We start from the raw sequence: 26,700 nt of genomic DNA, 5'->3' as shown, positions 1-26,700 counted from the left end.
TCACTCTCTCTCTCGGAATTTGCTATAGTTTCTCTTTTCAATTTTGAGATAATTTTTTTTTTAATTGATATGTTAATTGTAAAAAATTTGCTTTAATTACCCTATCTAAATTTCAAAATTTTAGAGAGACATATACGTGGGTATTTTCATCCTAAAATGTAGTGTTTCTATCTCCACTTTTCAACCATCTCACTCTATACCTTTGATGCCAGAAAATTTCTTCCAATCTTTAGCACTGGTGCATATTGCCCTTCCACAGATTTGACTTTCATTTTATCTGACGACATCTTGTTCCCTTATTCAAAATACGTAATTGGCTAGTTATGTTTTCAATCGTAACTTGAATGTTACCTCAATTTTGAGACCTTCATTGTTAGATTTACCCTTTAAGAAGCTATAATTTCTTTGCAACTCTAAACCCCTTGTAACCAGGAGCTTCGATATTGACCCAAAATATTTTGTGGTATCCACATGTGTTCTCTCCGAAAGCCATCCGAGTTCAAAGCCAAAGGAGAATGGGCTGTATCAAACAGAATTGGGATACAATTTTGGGAAATGCCTTGACATAACATTAGGGGAAAGAATTTTCCAGAGATGGATAGAAGATCTTGGGAGAGGATAAGATCTTTAAAAGTCCGGATGCATGGGAACACAAATACTCAAATTGTCAAACTGAAATCCTACCTCCTAAAATATGCAACTTAGATGGTTCTCTCAAAACCAAGAGAAAGATGAAAGTATATCATAAATCAAAATACAAATGTGTAAAACCTATAGTCGAGGAAATCATCACCATCCAACCAATGGTTGGAACGTGACTCATGTTCTAACTGGTCGCTTTCTCTCGTCATCATCCAACCATTGATTTGATGGTAATGATCCTCATTACTGTGGATTTATATCCTCTTGTTTTGGGTTACACAATCAAAACATTGTGGGTGGTTTTAAAATTGGTTGGCCAAACTAAGCCCTTCAAGGGATAGCAATGTATAATATAACGACGTTTATTAAAATACCCATAAGAGATGAACCACTTAACATTCTACCCATTTGCAATTATTCCAGCACAATCATGTATTTTTATGGGTATCTTATAATTAAATAATGTGTTAAACTATTCACCTTTCATGAATGCTTCGATAAATTTCCCTATATAATATATACATCAATAAATAGCCTGGGCTTAAGCAAGTTTCTAAGGGCAATACAAAATTCTCATTGAATGAGATGAAAAACTGCATGTGAGAAGTAACTTTTTGTATACAAAAAAAGGGACCATGGTCTTACGTTTCATGGCCCTATCAATTTTTAACGTTCATGGTTCTAACATTTTTATATTTGTAAGACAAAAAATTATCCGATCACAGAACCGATATTGGGCCATTCCTATACAACTGATTGTGTAAGGGAAAACCCCTATCATCCAAAATTCTTTCAAGTATCTTCCTTCTATGGAATCCTCCAAAATCGAAAACACACACACACACACACAGAGAGCAGAACTATTTAAAGCAAAGGCATTCCACCATCAAGAGCAGAACTATTTAAAGCAAAGGCATTCCACCATCAACACAGTATTAGGGTTGGCGCCTCTTTGTTGACTGCTCTGAATAATACCTGTATATCATTAAATGGGCAAGCCATCAGATTTGATAATCTAGAACGAGTAAAAGAGAGAGAGAGAGATGATAAAAAAAAAAACAGAATAAACCCTAATACCCATCTAGGCTTGCAATCAGTCCAATTGTGAGACAAACCATGCACAGACATGTAATTTCCCAAAATATTCTAGGTTCATATTATCATCTGTATATGGGAAAGACTACTAAAACTCGAGCATATCATAATCAACATTAAATTTCATAAAAAACTATTCATAATTCCCCTATAGATAAGCTAAAGAAAAAGGAATAATTGCAATAAATCTTACTTGCCAGTGTAGAAGCCGGCGGCATACCAAGCATTTATGACTACAGATATGTCGGTTTCTGAATTATGATCCTCCCATTCTTTATCCTCCAATTCTTCAGCTTTATGCTCACCTAAATATAAAGTAAAATTATTCAGATACAAATGGTAAAACAAGCAGCATACCGATAACATTTTTGTACGTGTGTGCATGCATGCACGCGCATGTATGGGTTATTTTAGATTGCACCAGTTCAATGGCAATTTGTTAGGCCATAGGAGTGTTCCCAGTTCATGGAGATATGCATATAAACAAGATAAGATCAGAGAACTCGTGAGCTTAATAGAGCCTTACCTTCATCATATTTCTTGAGAGAGATATTACAAAGTAAATACTCCAGCCCATGCAAGAAGGGACCAGAGACTACACTTCGTACAAGTATGGCATTATGCAACATGTATCGCACAGGTTTCCATGAGTAGCAAAGTTAAGTAACCCTTCCCGCCAAAAGAACTACGCGGCTATTAAAGTGGGCAACAGCTTATCACTCACCGTCCTTGGAAAAAAGATGGTGGATGCTGGGTTTGAGTACCATATCCGATACTTTTTTTTTTTTTTTAAACTGTTAACATTGTATTGGATTAGAAAGGGGAATACAGTGAACAAAAAATTGGCAATCCACACGCGGACCCTATATACAACAGCCCCCAAAGGCTAAAAACTGTAAAAACTAAACAAAGGCCATTTTTACAAAATTACAGTGTTAAAATATAAGGGGCGATAAAAAATGAGCCATCAAAAAGTCTGCATGTAATCCAAGCATGCTGCGTCCTTAGCTAGGGTGTCGGCTTCCTGGTTTGACTCCGTCCAAGTATGCTTCCATGAGACACGTGTATCCCTGCAAAGGTGTTCAATTTCATCAAAAATGTGAGCTAGAGTCCATGGGATAGGAGAGATTTTAGACGCCCAACCAATACACTCTTAGAGTCACCCTCAATGTCGATCGAGGAATTCCTGAAAGGGTGGAGAAGCCTAACTTCTTCAAGCAAAGCAAGAGCTCCAGTAGTATTGGAGTCGGCACGGTCGATATTCTTGGAAATTGAAGACAAAATGACTCCATTATGGTCTCTGATAATTGCCGGGGTTACCTAAAGAGCAGCCATCGAAATTGAGATTTAAATGTCCCAAGGGGGAGGGCTCCAAGCAGGAGCCCAAGGAATGCGATTAGGTACAAAAGAAGAAGGGCCTCCCAATTTTGGAAAAAGGCAGAAAGTGGGACACCTGTGAAACTCTTATGGTTAGCAGCCCAGAAAACTATCAAAGATTTGATTTTGGAGAATAGGTCTTCCCCTGATAAGTGTTCTCCCCGAAGAATTTGGTTATTACGTTCAATCCACAGGACCAAAACTGTTGCTGCCACCGAAGATTTCCATAGGGAGATGCCCGCTTAAGCCATGGAAAGGTTAAAGGGAGTTGGCGAGCAGGACCCATTGGTAGTGGAAAAGGCTTAGGACTTTACCCCAAATCTTACAAGTGAATGGGAATAAAAAGATGGGCATTGCTTGCTTCTGCAGCCACACACAGAACACAACGATTTGGAAGGGCAATGCCTCTCCTTTGGAGGTGGTCCACAATAAGGACCCTCTGAGAGAGGGCAAGCCACATGAAAACCTAGAATTTAGCGGGGCCAAAAGACGCCAAGGCTTGAGCTACATGGAATGTACGGGAGACAGTAAAAGTGGATGGCTCAATGAGTTTTTGATAGAATGAAGAGACTGAGAATAAACCCCAGGGAGAGGGGGTCCAGATAATACGATCCTCACCATGGACGATCAAGAAACAAAGCTGGAGGGAGGCCGCTAGCTCTGAGAAGATCGAAATTTCTGAATTTGTGAGGTCTCTTCTGAAGACCGGGTTCCAAGTTCGAAGAGCAGTGGCTAAGGTCATCTCATCAGCCACTGAAGCCTCTTGGCATCGAGCAAACGCAAAGAGTTGAGGACATTGGACCCCAAGGGGTACTTGGCCAAACCAGATGTCATGCCAGAAACGGACCTTATTTCCAGTTCTAGGGTGAAAACGAATGAGGCTCTTGAACGAGGCTAGAGAGGAGGAGATAGATCTCCAAACTCTTGAAGCTCTAAGTATTCACCCTAATCTCCGGAACCCAAGAATAAGATGCTAGACCATATTTGTGTTTAAGGATGTCGATCCAAAGCTGGTCCGACTGGGTAGCCAATCGCCGCCACCATTTCCAGAGTAGCACCAAGTTGTGCTATCTTAAATTATGGATACCAAGACCTCCTAACCTCTTGGGTTGGCAAATTTTCTTCCAACAGATCAGGTGAAACTTGTGATTCGTAGTATCACCAGACCAAAAAACCCAGCGAAAGAGTTGTTCTAATCTTGCAGAGACAGTTGCAGGCATATGGAATAATGACATATGATACATAGGGATATTAGTCAAAGTAGCTTTAAGAAGAGTACGCCTTCCAGCCGAAGATAGGAATCGGCCTTTCCAACCTACTAGCTTTCGATCTACCTTATTAATAATGTGCGATACATAGGGATATTAGTCAGAGTAGCTTTAATAAGAATAAGCCTTCCAGCCGAGGATAGGAATCGGCCTTTCCAACCTGCTAGCTTTAGATCTACCTTATTAATAATGTGCGACCATGATCGTTTCTTAGGCTTGCCGATACAAAGACGAAGACCAAGATAATTGGCAAGAAGATGCTCAGCCTCGCATCCCCAATTATCTGCAAAAGACTTGATAACTTCGTAGTCGATCGCAATCCCCATCATCTTGGACTTGTTGTAATTGACTTTAAACCCCATGGCATACTCGAAACATCTAAGAAATAGGAACAGGTTATCAAGTTCAAGGGTGGAGGCATTGCAGAATAAGAGAGTGTCACCTGCATATTGGAGGTGGGTGACCACATGGCCCCGATTACCACACTTGAACCCGTTCATACTACGCGCAGCAAACATTTGAGAGATGGATTGGCTGAACACTTCCACCGAAATAGCGAAGACGAAAAGGGATAGCGGGTCCCCCTGCCTCAGACCCCTAGAAGAAGGGAAGAAGCCTTTCGGTGTACCATTGATAAGTATTGAAAAGAAGGGTTGAGAGTAACACACTTTCATCGAACTCCTCCATTTTCTCCCATCCTAGAAAGGGTTTCATCCAAAACACCCCAATCAACGTGGTAATAGGCCTTCTCCCAATCTAGTTTAATAATGAGACCCGGTAATTTGGTTAGGGGTCTAGAGTGAATACACTCATGGGCCACCAAAGCCCCATCTAGAATTTTCCTGTCCTTCACAAAAGCACTCTAGGAGGGGGAAATGAGTAGAGAAAGGACCTCCTTCAAGCGAGAGGCTAGAACTTTGGATAAAATCTTGTAGGTAGAATTTACACGGCTAATAGGCCGGTAGTCTTTAAGCTGCTTTGGTCCTTCAATTTTGGGTCACAAAAGTTGCATTCATAGCTCTGCTAATGATTCCTCTCTCATAGAACTCAACAAAAAGATATCCAGCCCAAAGGCGTCCCAGAAGATTTTAAATGGAAGCATCGAGTACCATCCGGTTCCAGAGCCCTGTCGAAAGCCATTTGGTCAATGGCAGTTCGAATATCCGCTTCCGAGAATGGACTTTCCAACCAAAGCACTTTATCAAGAGGGAGGGAAGGAAGGAGAGCTTGTCCATCCTGGGACTGGGACCAATAGGAGCAGCAAATAATTGTTTAAAGTATGCGAGGATAGCTTCTTCTATCTCAAAAGGTTGGTCGAGATGGTTAGGTGAGAGATGGTGTTGTCTCCATGCCTACAATTGGCAGTTTTGTGAAAGAAGCCAGTATTAGAGTCACCACTCCAAAACCACTTTCTTCTTGATGAATTGACTCATTGTATTGATGTAGATAAAAGAAACACATATGCCGCTTACGGGCTACAAGGGCTACAAAAAATGGAACTAAGCACCCCATTCCACACTCATATTGTGTATGGAAAACTTTTATGGGTGAAATACCATTTGTAATTCTATGCTTGTGATTTAGCTCTTGTACTTCTTTTCCTAATTGGCGAAAGTAATGAATGCACTTCAATTCCAAAATGCCTATAAGTACTGCTTACATCTGTAACCAGTGTTCTCTAAACCTAACCAAACCTGATGGATCAACTAGAGAAGAGCACAAAACATAATAAACCAAACTAGAAGGATAAACTAGAGGAGCATAATTGGTAATAAATGGAACCAGCTCAACTGAATGAGGAAAGAATTTAAAAACAAACAAGCAAAAAGTATCATACTAAATCAAACAAGTAATTGAGCCCATAAAAACATGAGGAAAGTAGGTGGATCAGGTTGTTGAACTGAGGGAACTCTTGGGAAAAACTTGAAAGGCATTTTGGCCCTCAAAACTCTTAAAAAATGAACAAAAATTTGCCTGCCTAGGGAATCCCATGGGGCAATCTGAAACAAATGAGTTTTTTGACATTTTATTAAGATTGGGTAACTCAATTCTAAAAAAGATATCAATAAACTCGAGCATGCTAGGGTTTTGTTCTACTTTATTAGGTTTTAGTCGTTCAATTCAAGTTTCAAAGTCATGTATGTCTAAGTTTGAACTACATAATAAAACAATACACACAGCAAACTGTGAAACAATGTTTTGAAATAAAAACAAATGTTCTATACACTCAATCATGGGCAATATCTTCAAGGGCCTACAACCCCACTTTTTATGTGCAAAACCACCCAGGTATCTGGGCACCCTCCTCGCCAGCCAAATCCACCTTCTTGAACTAAATTTTTATATCTTGTTCTGATAAGAAATCTTACTGTCACGATATAGAATAGCATTCAGTACAGTGAACTAAAGTATCCTTCAAGCATTCAGTACAGTGAACTAAAGTATCCTTCAAGTTTATGACCGTTTTTTGCACCTAAAGATTTGTTTAAAAACTACTGCTCAACAACCGAAAACCTCTACTATGACCCTTTATACTCAACAACAAAAGAACAAACAAACAGATCAATTAGGTGGGCATGCCTAGTTGTATACGGGTAGAGAAATATGCTGATTTTTACGAGGGAAACTATACAATAAATTAATTGGCTATGGAAATCCATAGTTCCTTGGGGTCATCACAGTCTAGTGAAATGATGGCCAGCAATGGAAGAGCGATCCCACCAGGACAGGATAAAAACACAAAGGTGGATCCCATTATTTCTTTTCATCAATGTCCATTTCATGAGATGGTGTTGACCACAACGGAATATGGCTTTCCATGGTCCAAATGACTGTAGTATGCTTTCCCTCATTAAGAAGCAGCTAATAGGTATTACACTTGAGAAAGAATCTTTCGTGTTTCTGATATTTTCATCAGAAGCTCATATCTATAAAAAAAATGGTTCTGCTGGTACTCTAAATGAGATGCACATCTATGACAAACACCACAAGTAGTAAAAACAAGCAAGAATAATCAGTCTCACCTTCACAAGCATTAGAGGGCACAGAAACCTTTGTTTTTGTAGATGGAATCACCTTTTCAGCTGCCCCCATCACCTTCTTTACTACATTATCATCCATAGGAGGTGATGGCTTCAGAGCGTTTTTTGTCATCATTGGTTGACATGAATGAGTATTGCTTTTACCAACAGATTGACATTGGATATAAGGCGGGCTCAAAGGCCAATAGGCACCAAGACAGTAACAGGAACAAGGCTGCTCTCCTTGAATGGTAGCATAATGGGACGAATCACCTGCATTCCATAGCGTAGAAGTACGAGATTCCTGACCTGACACTGAATATTTCCAGTAATTTGAGTGATAGAGCTCATTTAGAACCTCGTTCATCTGTTTATCAAGCTCCAAGTATTGATTATACAACTGTGTATAATTTTCAGCATGTGAATTTGTATACTCCCCAGCATTTTCAGGCACAGGAATGCCCCCTGAACAATTCATGGATTTTCTTTCGATGATAAGTAAAATACTAATTTATTGCAGAAAAAATGTAAAGGTTAGTAATGAAGTACCTGAATCATCTGCATTGGTCTCCGAAACACATGAATCAGGAACCTGAAGATGCTCGTCAGTGGTACCTATAGGTATGTTTGTTTCAGAAGGATTTTCTAACCCAGTACTTCCAGCAGGATGCTCCCCTTTGTTACCTCTATTCAAATAGAAACAATGGAGAGCATTTTAAGCAGCAATTAGTTGAAGGAAAACTATAGTATAATACAATAAACTGCGGACAACCATGGTGTATTGGACTATAATATACTTCCCTTGAGTGAATACAGTGTAGCTCAATGATGTAAACTAAAGAGGGTATAGCATGTGTGTAAAATGTCACATGATATCATATGCATGGCACTAAAAGTGTATTGTAAAAATCACTGCAAGATGGCATACATGACTACCAAAATAGTTAGAATAGTTATTATTGACAGAGATTACCCAGTAGGAATAGCAACTTCTCATATAAATAAGCAAAAGAGCACCAAGCCGTGTAATTGTTTTATCACAGTACTTTAGCGGAAAGGAAGAACATCTGTCCACTTAAACACCAATGATCAATTATATACAAGCTATAGGTCAAATGATTAAATTATCTCAAGAATCAAATGGTCACAGCTTAATAACACATGGTAAAATGTTCTTCCTCCATTCAATGCCACTTACTAACTAGACTAGCCACAAGATATGACATAAAACTCCAATTTGAATATCACACATCCCCTCTCAGAACTGATAATGTGGCAAACTTAATCAACATTTTGCCACCAAGAAAGTATGAGTTGATGGTGAGGATATGAAGAAAGATATTACCAGGCAGTAGTTTCTCTCTGAAAATTGGCTTTTGACCTCAATTTCATCACTTTGATGCCTTTGCAATTCTTTTTTTCTTTTTTTCCTTTATTATAATTTGCTCTAACACCACAGTAGATATACATTGTGTACAACAAGGTCAAGACCTGTGATCAATTACAGCATAAAGGCATCCTTCTACCCAATAGGTATGTTATGTGAAAGGCAGAGAATGAAACCACCGATCACCTTTTCTTGCATTATACCAAAGCCAAAAAGATATGGACCTCATTGCTTAATTGTTGGGGACTAGACTCACACCAATACCAATTGAACAAGTGTTTTTGGCCCATCTCTCCCCTCCTTATCCTGCTCCAGGCCACTTCTCTTGGCCAGTGTTCAAAAATGTGGATTCGGCCTAGGCGTTTTGGGTGCCTGGCCGCCTAAGCGCCCGCCCAAAGACGGGGTTCCCTCACCAAAATTGTAACCCCCTCTCCCCCCCCAAAAAAAAAAAAAAAACAAACAAAACAGGGGAGTTTTTAGGGCATGGTTTTAAGCCTTACGGAGTTTTTAGGGCAAGGCAATTTTAGAGCCCCAAACTCCTCATGAAATAGACGAAAATGTAATAGTACAATCACACAACAGATTTGATCAAAGAATAATAATTGATTTGAGTATCAATCAATTGAATCAGAACTAATCACCTAATCAACAAACTTGTAAACTACATAAGATTAAAGAATTAATACATTTACTATTACTTTACAAATTACAATAAGATTTAAATGACTATATGAGATCTTAGTTTCACTTTCACATGAAACTTAACTCATTAAGATATCACGTAATCAATTGTTTATCAAATAAAGTAAAATAAAAATAATAAAATATCAAAACATGACACGCTGTACAAAAAAGGATTCAACTATTTATAAAAGAATATGATATATGCTCAATTTCATCGTCCAAGTAAGAAAAATTCAATTAATCACAAAAAAAATCAATCTTTTAACTATGCACATGTAAATATATCGTAAAAGAAAAAAAGTAAGAGAAAAAACACATGATTCACAACATAATATATCGTAGCAAAATCAAATCAAAACCCTCTTTCAAATATGTTAATAATTTAAAAATAGCAAAATCAAATCAATGTCGGTGCAAACCTCATCTATTGGGTCGTCAAAAGTCCTCGAAATTAACTACTAGAAGCTCCAAATCCACCCATGAACTATTGCCTTTGTTTGGGAAGAAAACGAAAAAATCAAAAAGTTATCGATCTTTCGATAAATCTCAAAAGAGTGGTTTTGGGGGAGTTTTTCTCAGCCTAAAAACCACGGTTTTGGTTTTGGGGTTTAGAATACCCCCCAAAACCCTTTTTCCCCCTTTTTAGGGGGGAAAAATAGGTTTTTTTAATCGTAAACGAGACCCATTTTCCGTGCTTTCTCAACCTGTCATGAGGCAGCGCCTAGGCAGGAGCCCAGATTGTAGCTCCTAGGGGGCACACCTTGCCCGCCTAGGCCGGCACCAAGACACAAGACGCATAAACCCGGCCTAGCAAGTGCCTACTCGTTTTTATAAAATTTCCGCCTAGGCGGTCGGGCAGGGGAATTTTCGAACACTGCTCTTGACAAACCAAGGAAGTCCTAGAGGAAATATATTCCGAAATAACCAATCCCAAGTACTGCTCACTTTCTCAAGCCCCTTGGAACTGCCAACTACATCATGCTGAGACTCGTGCATTTTTTTTTTGGTTTTTTTTTTTTTTTTGAATGTGGAGGCTCATGCATTATTTAGAAGGCTCAAAGTTTGTTGACAACAATTGACGTCCTATATACTACAAAGGAGATTGCCAAAATGTTTTTTGGGTTTCCAATTCGGCCTCAGCCCCATGACATTTGCAAGCCTTCTTTGATAGTATCTCAGCAATGACCAGCCGGATGTGTTGTGCATTCAAACATGTGGAGAGAGAGGCTCACTCTGGGGCAGACAGTTTGGAAAAGAAAGGTGTGCTAAGTGCATAACTAGTGGTTCATAGACACCATCAGCAACTTACGATCTCAATTAACACAGCCTTATCCTCCCTCCTAACCTTTCCACACAAGCCGCCACCACCACCTCCAGCGCACAATCTACAATATCCAACTCCAAGCAAGGTGGAAAGCAAGGAGAGAACACAAGTTTTGCAGGAGTGCAAGCGACAATCTTGTAGATTCCTTTACATTTCATTATGTGCCATCTTTCTCAGCAATTATTGAGAATGCTGTTCATCGTACACAGCAGGCATTTCAGCCCACTTTTATACATATAGCAACTTTTGCAAGTTGCTACTATCTATATAGTGCGATCAACAATCTCCCGAAAAAACAAAAAAAAATCAATCCCATATAAGGGCAAGGGATTTTAGCATGGTGTAGTAAGCCTCACATGCTCTCTATGTTGCATACCCGGTCGTTCGCTTCTAGTTTTCCTTCGTGGCTAAACTGAGATAGGCATTTGATCCCCCTTGATGTGATAGACAAGCCCACAAAAGACATAAGGAATATTTACATATTGATTCCGCTCCCCATTTATCTCTCTTTAGAATTGCAACTAATTTCAACTTCCCATAATCTATTCTTTTCCCCTCCCTTGTCCTCTTCTATCTCTCTGTTTATGGCTTACAGCAGACCTTTCTCTTAAGGGTTTCCTTAACTACAATTATGCATAAGGTTGTGGAGATTATTAAGGACCGCACCACCAACTCACTCACTCTCTACAATTGTGGACAAATACTTGATGAGTTTGTTCTATTTGTTTCATCGTAGTTATGATTTTATTACAGGTTGGTGACAGAAGGCAAGGAAAATATTGTGAAGTCGAGTTTAATCAAGTGAAGTAAAGAATCTTGGTTACATGCCTTTTTTTAAGTGTTAAGATTGATTTCAAGTAAAGCATATTATTCAAGATTATCTGTTAACTCAAATAGCAGTAAATTCATTTCTACTAATTAATAGGTCTAACAATTAGTATTAAAGCAGCTTTTCTGTTTATTAAATTCCATGAAACTATTGTACAATTCAAGATGAAAACAAGAAGGTACCCGATAACATACTGTCCTTAAAAGAAAGCTTATGATAAATAGTTGAAAAATGAACATACTTGTAAGGGGTGACTTTGAATACTCTCTCACATAGACTCTATAAAGTGCCTGAACAACATAGAAATGCAAAAGAATTATGGCAATCGACAAAAAACAATGCAATGGCTAAAAGTAAGTTCAATGAATGCCATGGCCGAAACAAGTTGAAATAAAACCAATTAGTTTTATACAGTGCTACACGGATGACACAGGTATCGTATTTAGTACATGTTTCAAGTGTCTAGTATGTCATCCCAAAAATCCAGTAGAGACCCAACACATCTATACAACCTAAAAAACGCCTATAGGAGAAATGCTACAATGTTCCGCCTCGGTCACGGACTTGCTATGTCCGTGGCGGTTTATTGAACAGACCCACAACGGACGACGCCATTCATTGCAGTTCCGTGTGAATTTTTGGACCACCACGGACCAAGCATGTCCATGGTAGGCCCGTGGTGGTCAAAAAACAAACGCCGTCTAATTTTTTCGGATGGCGATTGGCCTATGGGGGAAATCACTGTAGCATTTCACCCATAGGTGTTGCGTAGATGCTTCCTCTATATATATATATATATATATATATATATAGGGTGCATTTTATATAGGGGGCATTTTGTATAGAGCCGAGGCTCTAAACAATCAAGTTGAGCCCTCCTTCAAATAGTGTCGAGAAATATGATTTCAATACCAAAACGTTTTGTGATAGCCTTAAATTATATTTTCATCTTTAGTTATAAAATTTAAAGCTTCAAAAATAGTGTAGATCGAGCAGATCTATGAAAACTTGAAAATTGACGGTCCAAAAATGCATTACAAGATGCATTATTTCCAAACTTGAAATCCATTTTTTTCTCATGCCCATGCATCTTGATGTCGAGATGATCAATTTGATGATATTTGGGGCATCAAAACAACCTCTTCTAGTGAAAATTTTGAGGTAGGCTCTAATTTGATTGTTTAGAGCCTAGGCTCTATATAAACTTTTCCCATCTCTCTCTCTCTCTCTCTCTCTCTCTCTCTCTCTCTCTATATATATATATATATATATATATATATATATATATAGAGAGAGAGAGAGAGAGACAATCCTTACAAAACACCCATGGGCAAATGATACAGTAATTTCACCCATGTGCCTAAAGGCTATCAACCATCCAATTTTGACCAAACGATTGCGATTACATTCTATGACTTTTAATTTTTTTCTACAAGTTATTTTGATCTGAAATCCGAAGCTTGCACACCCATCAAAAATATTTTAAAAAAAAAAAAAATCATACAACTAAAATTGACCAAACTGCCCATGTAACATCTAAGGGCACTTTTGTCATTTTGAACTATGGAAAATATTTTTAAATATTGTTATTGGTTGTGAATTGATGTGATCTGCACTGCCATGTTGATCAAAATTATATAAAGAAATTAAAGTTAAAATACTATTACATGATAACAAATACATATTAAATATGTCCATAAACAGTTGACAACATTCTACATATGTTTATGAACTTATACATGCGAATGCATTAACAGGACTTATCTCTTGAGTATTTCGACTTCTTTTACTTTGTACCTCTGATAAATGGACCACAAGCATTACTTCGGTCACACTTCCTATCATAAATATTACATATTCCAAAAACCAACATAATATAAACGGTGGTACGGTGGCTACTGATTTTAGCAGTAACTTGAATGGATGTGGGTCCAAACCCCGCGAACAAAGCACGTAAGAAATAGCAATGTCACGTGTCTGAACATTAGGCATTTCTAAATGCATGTTGACACGCAGTGTTTGTATACAAAATTTTCAGACATGTACAGCCAGCCAGCATGTGTAGGCGAGTCAACCCATGTGTAAGTGATACCATAAGAAAGAAAGAGTGCCTATGTAAAACTGGTTCTATATTCTTTAATGGCATGACTTTTATGGCAAACTATTTAACTGGGTATGAGGAACCTATATTCACCATCAAATAATGAAAATCATTAGAAACATCTATGCTTCTTGTCTCAGCCTGTATGTAAAATGACCTACATCCTATTCCACACATTAAATCACTCAATATAAGGAGCTTGTATTTCATTAATTTAGTTGATTTCCACATAAGATGGCCTTAGCACAAGTTCAACTGTTTTTGTGAATTCCATTTTCACTCAATATTAGCTTCAATCACATTTTCATCTACCCTTGATATTGAAATGAGAGATTATACATCATTAAGGGTATCCCACCATTAAGTAGTTTCACTCATGACATTGAGGTATTACCATTAGACAGCTTCTAATCACCATGTTTATTTTCTTTGAATTTGAAGTTCTGCACATTAGCATTGAGTCAGTGGCATGAAGCGCAGCACTAGAGTGTGGGCATGAGAGACCCTCCAACCACAAATATGACATCCCTATATGACTACTCTGGCCTCTATTGTTCATCTCAAGTTCCCTATGATCCTAGGAAACGCACCTGAAGTTCACAGATCCCTTAATTGGTTTGCTTCTATTATTTCTTCTATAGTTGTTGGAAACGCCTATGATTCCGAATCATTTCAAAAATCGGAATCGCGAATATTAGATATTTCCTAAACTTGGAATCGTTGTCCATACGATTCAAAACTACGAATCGTGATTTGCACGATATCGAAATCGCGATCCAATAAAATAGGAATCATGTTTCCTATTTGTAAGAATTGATGTCCTTTCATGTTGGAATCGAGTTTCATACCCCTATATAGAATCGCACCTGACCCCATATAGTTCAGTGGATTTTGGAATCGCGATCCGATGAGATTGGAATCGTGATTCTAAAAAATATAGAATCGTGTTTCCTAAAAGGCTGGAATCGTTGCCCCATCAACTTGGAATCAAGATTCTCACCATTTAGGAACCAAGATTCTCCCCATACTAGAAATGCACACCAATCCCCTCCGGTATATGAGATAAGTATTCAAAAAATATTCAAATTTTATCAAATATGACAAGATTGAATTTTGGTTTGTATATATTTAGTCCATTTACCAATGTCAACCTTTATGATATCTTTGTCAACAACCCCATACAATGGACTCGGTCTATCAACAACCCTTCGCCTACAAGACCAGGAGCTGGTCTACGGCATACAACTAGTGAGAACAAGGGCAAGCTCCCTCTATCTCCTTTCCTTGAATTATAAAATAAGTAGATGACAGATAAATTTTTCTTTGTTAGATGTAATTTGACTTTTGAAAATTGAGTTATTCAATTTTAAGTCAATTTCCGATATCTAATGATTAATTTAACTTAAAATGAAATGGTAGCATATCTTGGTACCCATCATATATTACCCAATATTACATTAATATCCACATCATTTACCAAAAACTATTAAATTTAAAGTAAAAAACAAATTTAATAATATTTATACTTGTAAGAGTTTTTTTTTTTTTGAACATTTTTATACTTGGTAAGAGTTGTTAAAAAGTAATATGGAATTCGAATACGGATAGAAATTAGAAAACAAGAAAATAAAAAATGTCACATATTCCCCATTTTGAAAACTTCGATTTTAATGCCGTGTGCAACAACTTCATATTCGCAATTCTTAAAAATTTGGAATCAACATTTCGCACAAGTAGAATCGCATTGTTGCGTAGGTAAGAATCACGATGTCTGCAATATAAAATCTTGATTCCAAACAACATGGATTCACAATTCCTAAAAATTTGGAATCAACGTTTCGCACAAGCATACTCGTATTGTTGTGTAGCTACTCCAGTGGGCGATTCGCGTACTATAGTTTCTTCCTAATAGTCATTTCCTTCCATCCTATGACATCATATAAGATCATCTAGGCATGGTTGGATAAATCTTATTCCATTGTGAGCTTTCTGTTCATGTCTTTTCAAGGAGAAGGTAACTTTCGATGATGTTTATTATTTGTTAAGAGCTTGTTATGCTCCTCATGCCCAGCTGATTGTTTGCCATAAAATATCATACCGTCAAAAGTATTATAAAATTGATCAATTTTCTTCAATCTTGTTTCGATTGTAATGGGAGCCACATCTTTTTATCAATAGTTATCTATAATTCTTTCACATTCCTATATGCTCAAAGACGTCATCAATGTTCAAAAGACGGATTCGATCACCTAGTTTTTAAAGAACATTGTTTCGTAGTTTCAAAGAACATTTAATTTCTTGCCCCTTTTAACATTCGGACAATCTAAGGAAGAACAAACCTAGCATGCTTGAGTTTATTGACATTCTTTTAGGATTGAGTTACCCAATCTGAATAAATGTCAAAAAAGCTCAAACTAAAAACTACACTTCAATGGGCCAATAATTGAAAACCAGAAGTGCAAAAGACAAAAAAAATTAAAAACTCTACATAAACATTAACCAAATTGAAAAAAAAAAAATCAATACCCAACATTCAAGAAGATCACCAAACCCTAAACCAAGAAATGACATACACTAACCTCTCAAAACCCAATCGAACCTGGCTTGAATCGGTTACCTTTAATTGTCGAAAGACCACTTTTGCAACCACATTAAGCCTCAAAAATTTTTGGATTGAATACTTTCTATTTTACAAGAATAAAAAAGTTCGAAAAATTTTTTATCTTCAAAAAAAATCACAAATTCTTGTCTGTTAAGGTGTTATCCAAGCAAGAAATGAAAACAAATGCTTTTTATGGGGCTAAAATGCCCCTAAAAACCTATCCCCCTTTCTTGGGGGGAACGTCCAATTTTTGCCTTGGCCAAGGGCCTTTTTCCAACCTCAGACCAGGGTATTTCATCTAGCCGTGTAGACGGCCCTAAGGTGCCTAGATGGGGCCTGAGCACCAACACAAATGGGGCCCCGCCAAGACCTCGGTTTGGCCGGCCTCCTGGGCCGCCTTGGGCCATGTAGCTGAATTTTCATTCACTGACTACAACAAATGAGCACCTCTTTGTATTGGATTTATTTTACCCCTTGGTTGATATCCAAATTACATAAATTTTAAGTCGCAGGTTGCTAAAACATTCCTCTATTCACATATACAATTCAGTCTTGATTGGAGGCCCTTAACAGTGTATCAAAAAGCGGATCGCTCAGTGCCTGGATGGCCGCCTAGGCAATTCTGGGGCCTGGATCACCCAGGCCTAGGCGCTCAAAAAAGCGAATATCCCTGGGCGCCCGGGAACCCGCCTAGGCGGTCGCCTGAACCCGCCCGAGTGGCCACCTAGGGCCTGCGCCTCATCCACGGGCGGAAATACCCCTCGTTGAGGGTTTTTTTAAGTCATTTTTTTAATATTACAGGTACAAAATTGTGAGTTTCAGATTCATTTGAAACCTAAAACCCATTAGAACCTATTTTAGAGAGAGAAAACCCAAAAAAAAAAAAAATATCTACTAGGCCACCCAGGTTTTGGGCGCCCGCCTAGGCGCTAGGCGGCCTGCAACCCCCCCGACTGCCTAGCGCTTTTTGAAACACTGGCCCTTAAGGTAACCTATTTGAGCATGTGCTCAACTCCATCTCAGCAGTGTGTTGCAAATTGCAATAGATGAGCATTTCTCAAATTTGGATTTTTTTTACCTCCTTCATCTCTAAATTGAAATAAATTTTTACCCAAATATTCTTCAAACGATTCTCTATTATCATATGAGGAGATAAAGGTGGGTTTTAGATTGCACAAGTTCCAGGAGCATGAAGGAAGCTCGATGGTACTGTAGCTTGTGGTTAGCTTAAAGTACACCCCTCAACCAACTTCAAACGCTGTGAAATTTGAAAATAAAGCTCTGAGTATCACTTTCAAATATTCCACCAAAATTGGGATCAATGGACATCATTTGATCGACTTTCCAAGAGTTCACTACAAAAGAGCTGTTCAAGGTACCATCAGCAAACTTTTTGAGCATTGTTCAAGGCATCTCCAAATCCTATATAAGCTTACAATCCCCTTTTAATATGACCCAAAATTTCAACTATTTGGAAGTTATTATCATGACTTACCAGTGCCAAGGACCATACAGTCATTAACGTTATTGTCTTTGCCTGGATTCTGTTCCAAAACACACCAAACGCTCACTCATGTGGCCAAGTCACCTATGCCATAGGTCAGATGAAGATTCATCCATGGTATTAAAATCAACATTTGGGAAGCTTTCAGCGTCCTTGATCAAACACTGAGTGATACCATTCATCAGTTAAGCATCCTCCTAAGATGAGATTTAGACAAAGATCACCACATCTCTAAAATCTTTTAACAATAGCTTCCCCTAGATGTCTATTTTGATGTGCACATCTCTCCTCTTCCCACAACCTTTAGGGCCTGTTTGGGTATATGGATTTTAAGGCATGGATTCTTAATGTCTTGGATATTGTCAAAATCCACCATTTGGATTGTTCAATGACTTGGATACTTAAAATCAGGAAAATCAAAATCATGGAAACAAGACCTAATTTTCTATGATTTCATTTCTACACCAAAACCTGTTTTTTTGAATTTCCAAGGCCCATGGATTTCACTCATTGGCTCCCCCGACCCGAAACATTGGGAGCATTTGGTAGGTATGAAAATTTCGGAAAGAGAATGTACTTAAATTTTTTAAAGATAGAAACTATCTCAAAATATTTAGAGAAAAAAACTGTCTCAAATTTTAACTTTTAGAGAGAGAAAGTATGTTAAAATTTTAGAGAGAGAAAGCATGTTAAAATTTTAGAGAGAGAAAGTACCAAATTTTGTTAGAGAGATGAACCATCTCAAAATTTTAGAGAGAGAAACTATCTCAAATTTTAACTTTTAGAGAGAGAAAGTATGTTAAAATTTTAGAAAAAGAAAGTTGGTTAAAATTTTAGAGAGAGAAAGTACCAAATTTTTTTTAGCGAGATAAACTATCTCAAACTTTTAGAGAGAGAAACTATCTCACATTTTAAGTTTTAGCGAGAAACTCTCATATTTTAGAGAAAGAAAGTACATGCAAATTTTTAGAGAGAGAAACTATCTCAATTTTTTAGAGAGACACTATTTCAAAAATTTTGAAGAGAGAAACAATCTCATATTTTAATTTTTAGAGAGAGAAACTATATCAAATTTTAGAGAGTACCTAAAAAGTTTTAGAAATAGAAACTATCTCAAAAAAAATTAGAGTGAGAAACTATATCAAATCTTAAGAGAGAAAGTATTCTTAAAATTTTACAGAGAGAAAGTATTCTTAAACTTTTAGAGGGAAACTATTATAAATTTTAGAAAGAGAAACGGCCAAAAAAAATTTAGAGAGAGAAATATCTTGGTTTTCAGAGAGAGAAACTATCTCGAATTTTGAGGTTTAGAGAGAAACTATCTTGAATTTTGAATTTTAGAAAGTGAAAATATATTACAAATTTAGAAATAGAAATTATGGCAAATTTTAGAGAGAGAAACTACCTAAAAAAATTTAGAGAGAGAAACTATTTCAATTTTTTTGGAGAGAGAAACTATTGCAAAATTTATGTTTTTGAGAGAAAAAGTATATTAAAATTTTCAAGAGCTAAACTATATCAATTTTAACTAGAGAAAATACATAAAATTTTTAGAGCGAGAAACTATCTCAAAAAAATTTACCGAGAGAGCTATCTCAAAATTTAAGGTTTAAAGAGATAAAGTATCTCAAATTCTAAACTTTAAAAAGAGAAAGTATATCAAAGTTTAGAGAGACACTATATCAAATTTTAAAGAAAGAAACTATTTCAAAATTTTTGAGAGAGAAACTATCTCAAACTTGGAAGTTTTAGAGAGAGAAAGCATCTTAAAATTTAAGAGAGTAGCTATATCAATTTTTAGAGAGAGAAAGTACATAAAAAATTTTAGAAAAAGAAACTATTGCAAAAATTTTAGAAAGAAATTATCTCAAATTTTAGCTTTTAGAAAGAGAAAGTATCTTAAAATTTGAGAGAAAAACTATACCATATTATAAAGAGAGAAACTACTTAAAAATATTTAGAGAGAGAAACTATCTCAAAATTATTGAAGAGGGAAACTATTTCAAGTTTTAAGTTTTAGAGAGAGAGTACATTAAAATTTTAGAAAGAGAAACTATATTAAATTTTAGAAAGAGTAAAGCACTTAAAAATTTTAGAGAGAGAAATTATCTCAAAAATTTTAGATAGACAATTTCAAATTTTAAATTTTGGATAGAAAGTATATTAAATTTTAGAGAGACAAACCATATCAAATTTTAGAGCGAGAAACTATCTCAAAATTTTTATAGATACACTATACCAAATTTTGAGTTTTAGAGAGAGAAAGTATATAAAAAAATTTAGTGAGAGAAATTGTATCAAGTTTTGTTACCAAACAATGGACATAGAAGTGATTGCAAAGAATCCATGAATTTTGTATAGTTTATCCAAACAAGAGATTTGAGGAATCCATGACAAAAATCCTTAATATTGAAAATCCATAGATTTCCCTGAACTTCAAATATCTAAGATTCCTAATTTCCTCCTCTCTAAACGGGCCCTTAAGGAATTATTCTTTCTCGTCTTCAAAGAGCCAAAATCTCCTGCATTGTAAGAAGAAAAGTAATGTTCAATGTAGAAGGATACTCATGTATCCACAACCCATTCAGAGTTGTGTTAAATTTAATCGATGAACCAATGATGCAGTAATCACCATCACGCCCACAATAACTTCAATGACCACAGCATTCTTCGTGCCACCATTCTTGGAATTATACTCCTTTTGTTCCCTTTTGAATTTTCTAATCTTTCTTCATTTGCCCATTCTTACCATAGTAATAGCAGGTGATCCCTTTTTTGGACTTTGATCGTTCTTTGGATTTCGATTAATTATTTTGATCTTGATTCAGTCATTCCTCCAATCATGACAAGAGCTTGTGAGACAGATGAGTCAAAGGATTTTTCTTCTCGTCTCTTCATTGAACAAGCTACATGAGATCTGACTTCTGGTCACTTTCCTATGAGGTGTAGAGTTGGTAAAGGAGATTTCTAAGGTCTTCCAACTACCAGTAGTGAACTAAGTATTTATAGAGCTCATAACTCATCATCTAGGATCATTTTCATTGTTCCGAGCTGGTTGACGATGTTTTGCATATCATTCCAAATGCTCTGGAATGTAACCTCCATCCTCCAGCTCTAGGTTTATCAATTTCCAGATTAAGAACATGTTGTTTTCAATGGTTTTCCTCTAGTACAAGTCCTACAGCTTCTTCCACAATGACTTGGTGGCAAGGTTTCAATAAACGCTAGGCAACCCCTAGGCACCCAGTGCCCAAGAGGGTGCCCAAAACCTCAGGTGCCCTTAGTATAATTTCTTAAAGATATATACATATATGTGCTGACCAAACACACATATATCCATATATTTATGTCAATTTTGTAATTTATTGCATTCGAAAATATTGTAACATACTTTTTTATATGCAAACATATGACATATCGCATGTTGATAATAAACTTGTTTAAAATTTCAAAATTCAAACCATACAAGATTTAAAAAAAATTTAAGTCTAATAGGCTATATATTCGAAATGGTCTCCAACTCCCCATGCGAGAAAATAAAAGTTTAGGGAGCTTCTTCAAACCATAAAAAATACTTTTGATTCTCAGAAATAGGTATAGCTAAGAGATTAAAGGCTCATGGAAGTATTCTTTTAACTTTGGGGGGTTGAAAATAAACCCCATAACCTATTTAAACCCTTTTGGGGGTAAAAATTACCCTCTTTTCCCTTTTGGGCATCTTTAAAAATCGAAAAATGGTCCACGTCCCTTGACTCCTGTGCAGGTACAGCCGCTCAGAATGGGGTGCCAAGGTCTAGGCGTGCACCCAGAGGTGTCTTGGGCACCTAGGTGCCGAGTGGACCTTTTTTTAAAACATTGCTTGATGGACATGGCACTCGACACAAGGTGGAAAACAACATCATCCAACCATTATTTACGAGTTCCAATTGCTTTTCTGCCAAGCTTCTTCCAATCTTCATCCCACAAAGTCTCAAAGCTTGTGTTTTACCCCCTCAATGGGCATATACAAGTACAGATCTCACATCTCCTATTTCCAAATTATCCATATACTCCTAGTATTGGAATCCATTTTGGATACACACACAAGAATAGGACTAAAAATCCAATTTCAGTTCATCAAAGGTCTAGGTCAATCCACCAATGGTGTGAGTTCAGTTCACTAGTGGCTTGATTTCACTGACGGTCTAGCTCATCGGCAGTCCAAACTGCCTAGAGTCTACTTTCATCACATTTCAATCTCCCCTCATCGGCATTGCAATTGCTACACCTACAGTCCAAGGCATGCAATGTCCAAAAAGGCGTAGGCGTCTGCCTAGGTGGGTGCCCAGACCCAAAGGCGGCCAGTGCGATCTTTTTTAGAAGTTGGATCCCTCACACCTCCCCCCATTTTATTGTATGTAGAATTGTCTTTTTTTTATTTAATTAATAAGTTTTGTATATAAGCAATTATTAAACTAACTACCTTTAAGCAATTATTAAACTAAGTAATAAAAAAATTATGGTTTATGAATCATACAAGTAAATTCATGTATAAAACTAAAAAAAACAGGAAAAAACAATATTCATTCGGTTTGGGTGCAATGGACTTTTTCAATGAATTGTTTTCCCAAAGACCCAAACTACATATCAAAATGGTAAAATAATAATCCAAATAGACAATAACATATCAAATATATATCACAAAGTATCACAACAAAAAATACAAATAGAAAAGAATAACATCATTAGACATTGTGGAAAAAAATATATATAACCTAATAAAAACTATAGAGATATACCAACCTTCTTGAAGTGGATTCGATATCGGGCCAAACCGAAATGTTTGGGTTCCCAAATCTCCTCTTTTACAACAACTATAAGCCTCAAAAAGATTGAGGATGAATATCCTTTAATATTGTGACGATTCAAAGAGATCGAAATTATTTTCGATCTCTCAACAAATCTTCAAATCTAGTTTTTTTAAGTTGTTTATCACTCTAAACTTCACTAAAAATATTTTTGGGAGCAAGAATGGCCCCCCAAAACGTTTTCCCCCTTTTTAAGGGGATGAAATTACAATTTTTGTCCTTTCCCAAGTTTTTTTTTGCCAAGGGTTGAGGCGGTGCCTAGGCGCCCGCCTTTTACACCCCTAGACAGGCGCCTAGCAAAAGCCACCTAGAACAGGCCACCTCGTCCACTACTAGGCACTTTTTAAAAAATGAAGCCTATGCAGCTGCCTAGGCAGTCCAAGGCTTGCTTCACTAGTGGTTCAAACTTCATAAAGTTTATCCAAGAGACTATTTGAAACTGCCAATGTATGAGTATATTCATCTTTCAAATATTTATCAGAAGTTCTCATAGACCTAAGTGTAATCTTGAATCACATACATTAGTTCCATGATATGCAATAAAAAGAAAAGTTTAACCTTCCACAAGAACAATGATACCCACTCTAACTTATCATCTTTAATAAATCGGCCAAAATTGATCTTAGTGCAACCATTATAATATCCCAAAGCAAAAACAGTAAGCTCTGATACCAATTATCAGCCCATCATTCAACAAAAATAAATTTTATGGCTACTCAATTTGACCAAAAATAATGGTCAATATGCTGCTGTAAATTAATTTTAACACTACAAAAGTATGCCATCAAAATTCTAACTTTGCCAAAATCATCCCAACTTCATAATATTCATCCTTACTACTTTCTCTTTTAACTCCAATGACATAACAAGAAACAAGATAGTCTAATGAATGAACAAATGGAACAAACCAAGCATCTGTCCGCAATCATAAAGACAAAAGAGGAGGTCGATAGAGAGAGAAAAGAATGGGTCAGATGAAGTGGGAATTAATTGCAGCTCTAGAGAGATAAAAATGGGAAATAGAGCAACTATAAATGGCCACGCGGAACTTATTTTTGTGTGCTCATGGTCACCCATGTCTATTGCATCAAGAAGGATTGCACTAAAACATAATTGAGCCACAATGGAAAGCAAGACACAGAAAGCTGGGTGATGCAACTTAGGAAAGAGTATGTGGCCGATGCTCTTTGCCAAGAATCAAACTCTTGCCCTTTTATAAGATACTGGACTATAAAATTTATATACCACAAAACAAAAGATTTCCAAATCCAAGGAGTAATATGGGGTTCCCATCATGAATCTTAAGCACAAAAGTCAACCTAAATGAAGCAAGTTTTAACCTGCAAGAGATCCTATAGTGGGCAATCGAGATGACAAGATTCCTTTTTAACATCAAATATAAAAATGCTCTCAAGTCTCCCTACCCCCACATCAATTAGCCTCATCCTCAAGCCTTAAACCTCCCTCTCGCAGATGCTCCTAAAAAAAGAAACAAATAGAAAAAAAATCCTTTGCAAACAAAATTACCCCTAATGAATTAAATCTCCTCTTCTTATCCACTTTAAGGGGGGAACAAATAAGTGTGGGATACAGAGAGCATGGGAACTAGGTCCTTTGAGAAAAGGGGCCGAGGTCTTGTCAAAAGAGAGGTTTCCACCAAACGAAGCAGCACTAAGGTAAAAGTAGCAGCAAATATCAAAATAGGAGTAAAAAATATTCCGCAGAGACTAAGCCTTTGAAATTCAAATGAAACTCTTCAATAAACATATCCACGAGAGCAATCAACCATGAACGAACAACCAGGTGGATAACCATCAAAGAGAACCTATATTGCCCAAGCTCTATTTGCATCTACCAAGAAGAAAAAAAATGTACCGTTTAGGAACTTCATTCCAATCTCAGGCATCACTTTTCCTTTTTTTTCTCTTCTTTACAAATAGCAATTCTCTTATTATTTAACCTTATAAGACAAGGTTTGGGAATTAATTTCACTGAATTTCAATTAAAGATCAAGAAAGTGCTATGGTGAGCCAGCAAAACATGTATATAATGAATGCCTCTAACTTGAAGGCCACCTATGCAAGTTTGAATACCTCTCGATTTCATCAATATCAGCCTCTTTATTCTTCATCCCATCACTCACAGCCTCTTTTGCATTTGTAGAGATTCTTTGACCGTTATGCATCACCTGGAAGGTAAATGAAACATCAGCATCAAATACTTCCTTAAATCATTAGCAAAATAATAAAATAAATAAGCATCAACTACAGGCACATGAGCACATTCAAAGATTCATGACTAAGGTGAACAACCAAGTGATAAACACTAAAACAATTTTTCAGCTACGCAATAAGCATCAAAACATTCATAACATTCTCAAGAATTGCTCCAAATTTCTTTACAAATGTTATATACAGAAATCAATAATGAACACGGCACTAAAATTTGTTTAGGCAACCAGTCGCTCTTTATTCTTTTCTTTAGTGATAATTAAGCTGATTAACAAAAAATTCTCCAGAGCATCTGCAAGGGGTCATAACCCTAGACAGATAAAGCAATAAACCAGAAATGGCGCCTCAAGCATCAAAAACAAAGAGAGACAACTAAGACTCCGGGAGAAAATCACCAAGAAAGAACAAACAATAAGCATTTCATTCCTTATGCCTTACAGTGAAAATGGAGTTGCAATGTTAGAGAGAGAAAGAGAGTAGCAAGAAGCATTCCTTCCTTATGCCTTAGAAGTTGAAACGTTAGAGAGAGAGAGTATAATTAAGAGGTGACCTTGAACTTGTTCATGGCGTCGTCGAAGGCCTGAATTAGGACAGAATCGTCCCAAATAGCAGTTTCCTTCCCCATGTCCTCTTACAGAGAGATTTGAGTGCAGAGGAGCGAGTCCAATAGCCAGCCCACCCTAAACCGCTTTCCATTTTATAGGCTTCCGAAGTAAAACCCTTCGGTATGACTCGATCACACGTGCATTTGTGCAATTCGCCCCAGCTCACATGAACAATATTTCAAATATTAAAAAATAAATGAAATTTATACATATGAGAGGCAATGTGCGTACGGATGCATCCGTAAGTACGGTTTGCATACGGATAGATGTAAAGTGAATGCATCTGTACATGAAGAGGTAAATGTGCACTTTCAAATTTTATCATGACGAATAATTTTATTGTAAAATGTTCGATTATTTCAAAATCTATTTTTATATCTAATTATAAATTTTTAATTTTAAAATTAATTACAATCAGGTCGATATATAAACATATGAAAATCTTGAAAATGAATGGTGTAAATAATATGTTGTAAAATATACTATTTTTTTGACTAAAATTTTTTTTATTTTACATGATCATACATCTTGATATTGAGATGATCAATCAAAAGGTTTTTCAACATTAAAACTATATTTTTCGATGGATTTTTGAGAGGCATCCGTAGTTCTATATTAAAAGGTACCATCCTTATATAAACTTTTTCCTATACGTATTCACATATTTTTTTTCATTTAAAATTGGGTGTGGTTTGTATAGAGGCTCTAAACAATCAAAATAAAGCTCACCTTCAAATAGTATCGAGATATGTGGTTTAAATACTGGAAATCTTTGTGATAGCCTTAAAATATATTTTCATCTTTAATTATAAATTTAAAGCTTCAAAAATATTATAGATCGAGCATATTTATGAAAACTTGAAAATCTTGAAAATTGACGGTCAAAAAATACAAGATGCACTATTTCCAAAACTTGAAATCCATTTTTTTCTCATGTCCATCCATTTTGATGTCGAGATGATCAATTTGAGGATATTTGGGCATCAAAGCAACCTCTTCTAATGAAAAATTTAAGGTGGGCCCTAACTTGATTGTTTAAAGCCTCGGCTCTATATAAACTTTTAGGAAAATTACACATATATCCGTTATAGTTCTCGTTATTACAGTTACACCAAATAGTTTCATTATTACATCTCTGTCCGTTTTTTTCATCTCAAAACAATTTTTTAAAAAAAATACGACTT

General features: G+C 36.5%; 1 protein-coding gene across 2 annotated transcripts; it reads right to left on the bottom strand.

The window, feature by feature from the left end:
- Positions 1-1,242: 1,242 nt before the first annotated feature.
- Positions 1,243-25,579, bottom strand: LOC18443816 (uncharacterized). 2 transcript variants are annotated; one of them, XM_088861041.1, is made up of 7 exons: positions 25,462-25,579; positions 24,774-24,868; positions 11,868-11,916; positions 7,952-8,088; positions 7,406-7,867; positions 1,931-2,042; positions 1,243-1,617 (listed from the first exon to the last, which is right to left on the bottom strand). In XM_088861041.1, exons 5-7 carry the CDS (start codon positions 7,767-7,769, stop codon positions 1,578-1,580), a joined length of 516 nt encoding a protein of 171 aa, XP_088717167.1. In that variant the 5' UTR covers positions 7,770-7,867; positions 7,952-8,088; positions 11,868-11,916; positions 24,774-24,868; positions 25,462-25,579; the 3' UTR covers positions 1,243-1,577. The 2 variants fall into 2 exon arrangements, with proteins under 2 accessions (XP_088717167.1, XP_011626912.1); XM_011628610.3 differs by lacking the exon at positions 11,868-11,916.
- Positions 25,580-26,700: the final 1,121 nt, after the last annotated feature.

Source organism: Amborella trichopoda, chromosome 3 (assembly GCF_054954075.1).
Source record: "Amborella trichopoda isolate Santa Cruz 75 chromosome 3, AtrichopodaSantaCruz75HAP2 v2.0, whole genome shotgun sequence".
NCBI lineage: Eukaryota > Viridiplantae > Streptophyta > Magnoliopsida > Amborellales > Amborellaceae > Amborella > Amborella trichopoda.
Note: the sequence above shows the minus strand (reverse complement) of the source record. Positions and strands in the feature narration are given on the sequence as shown.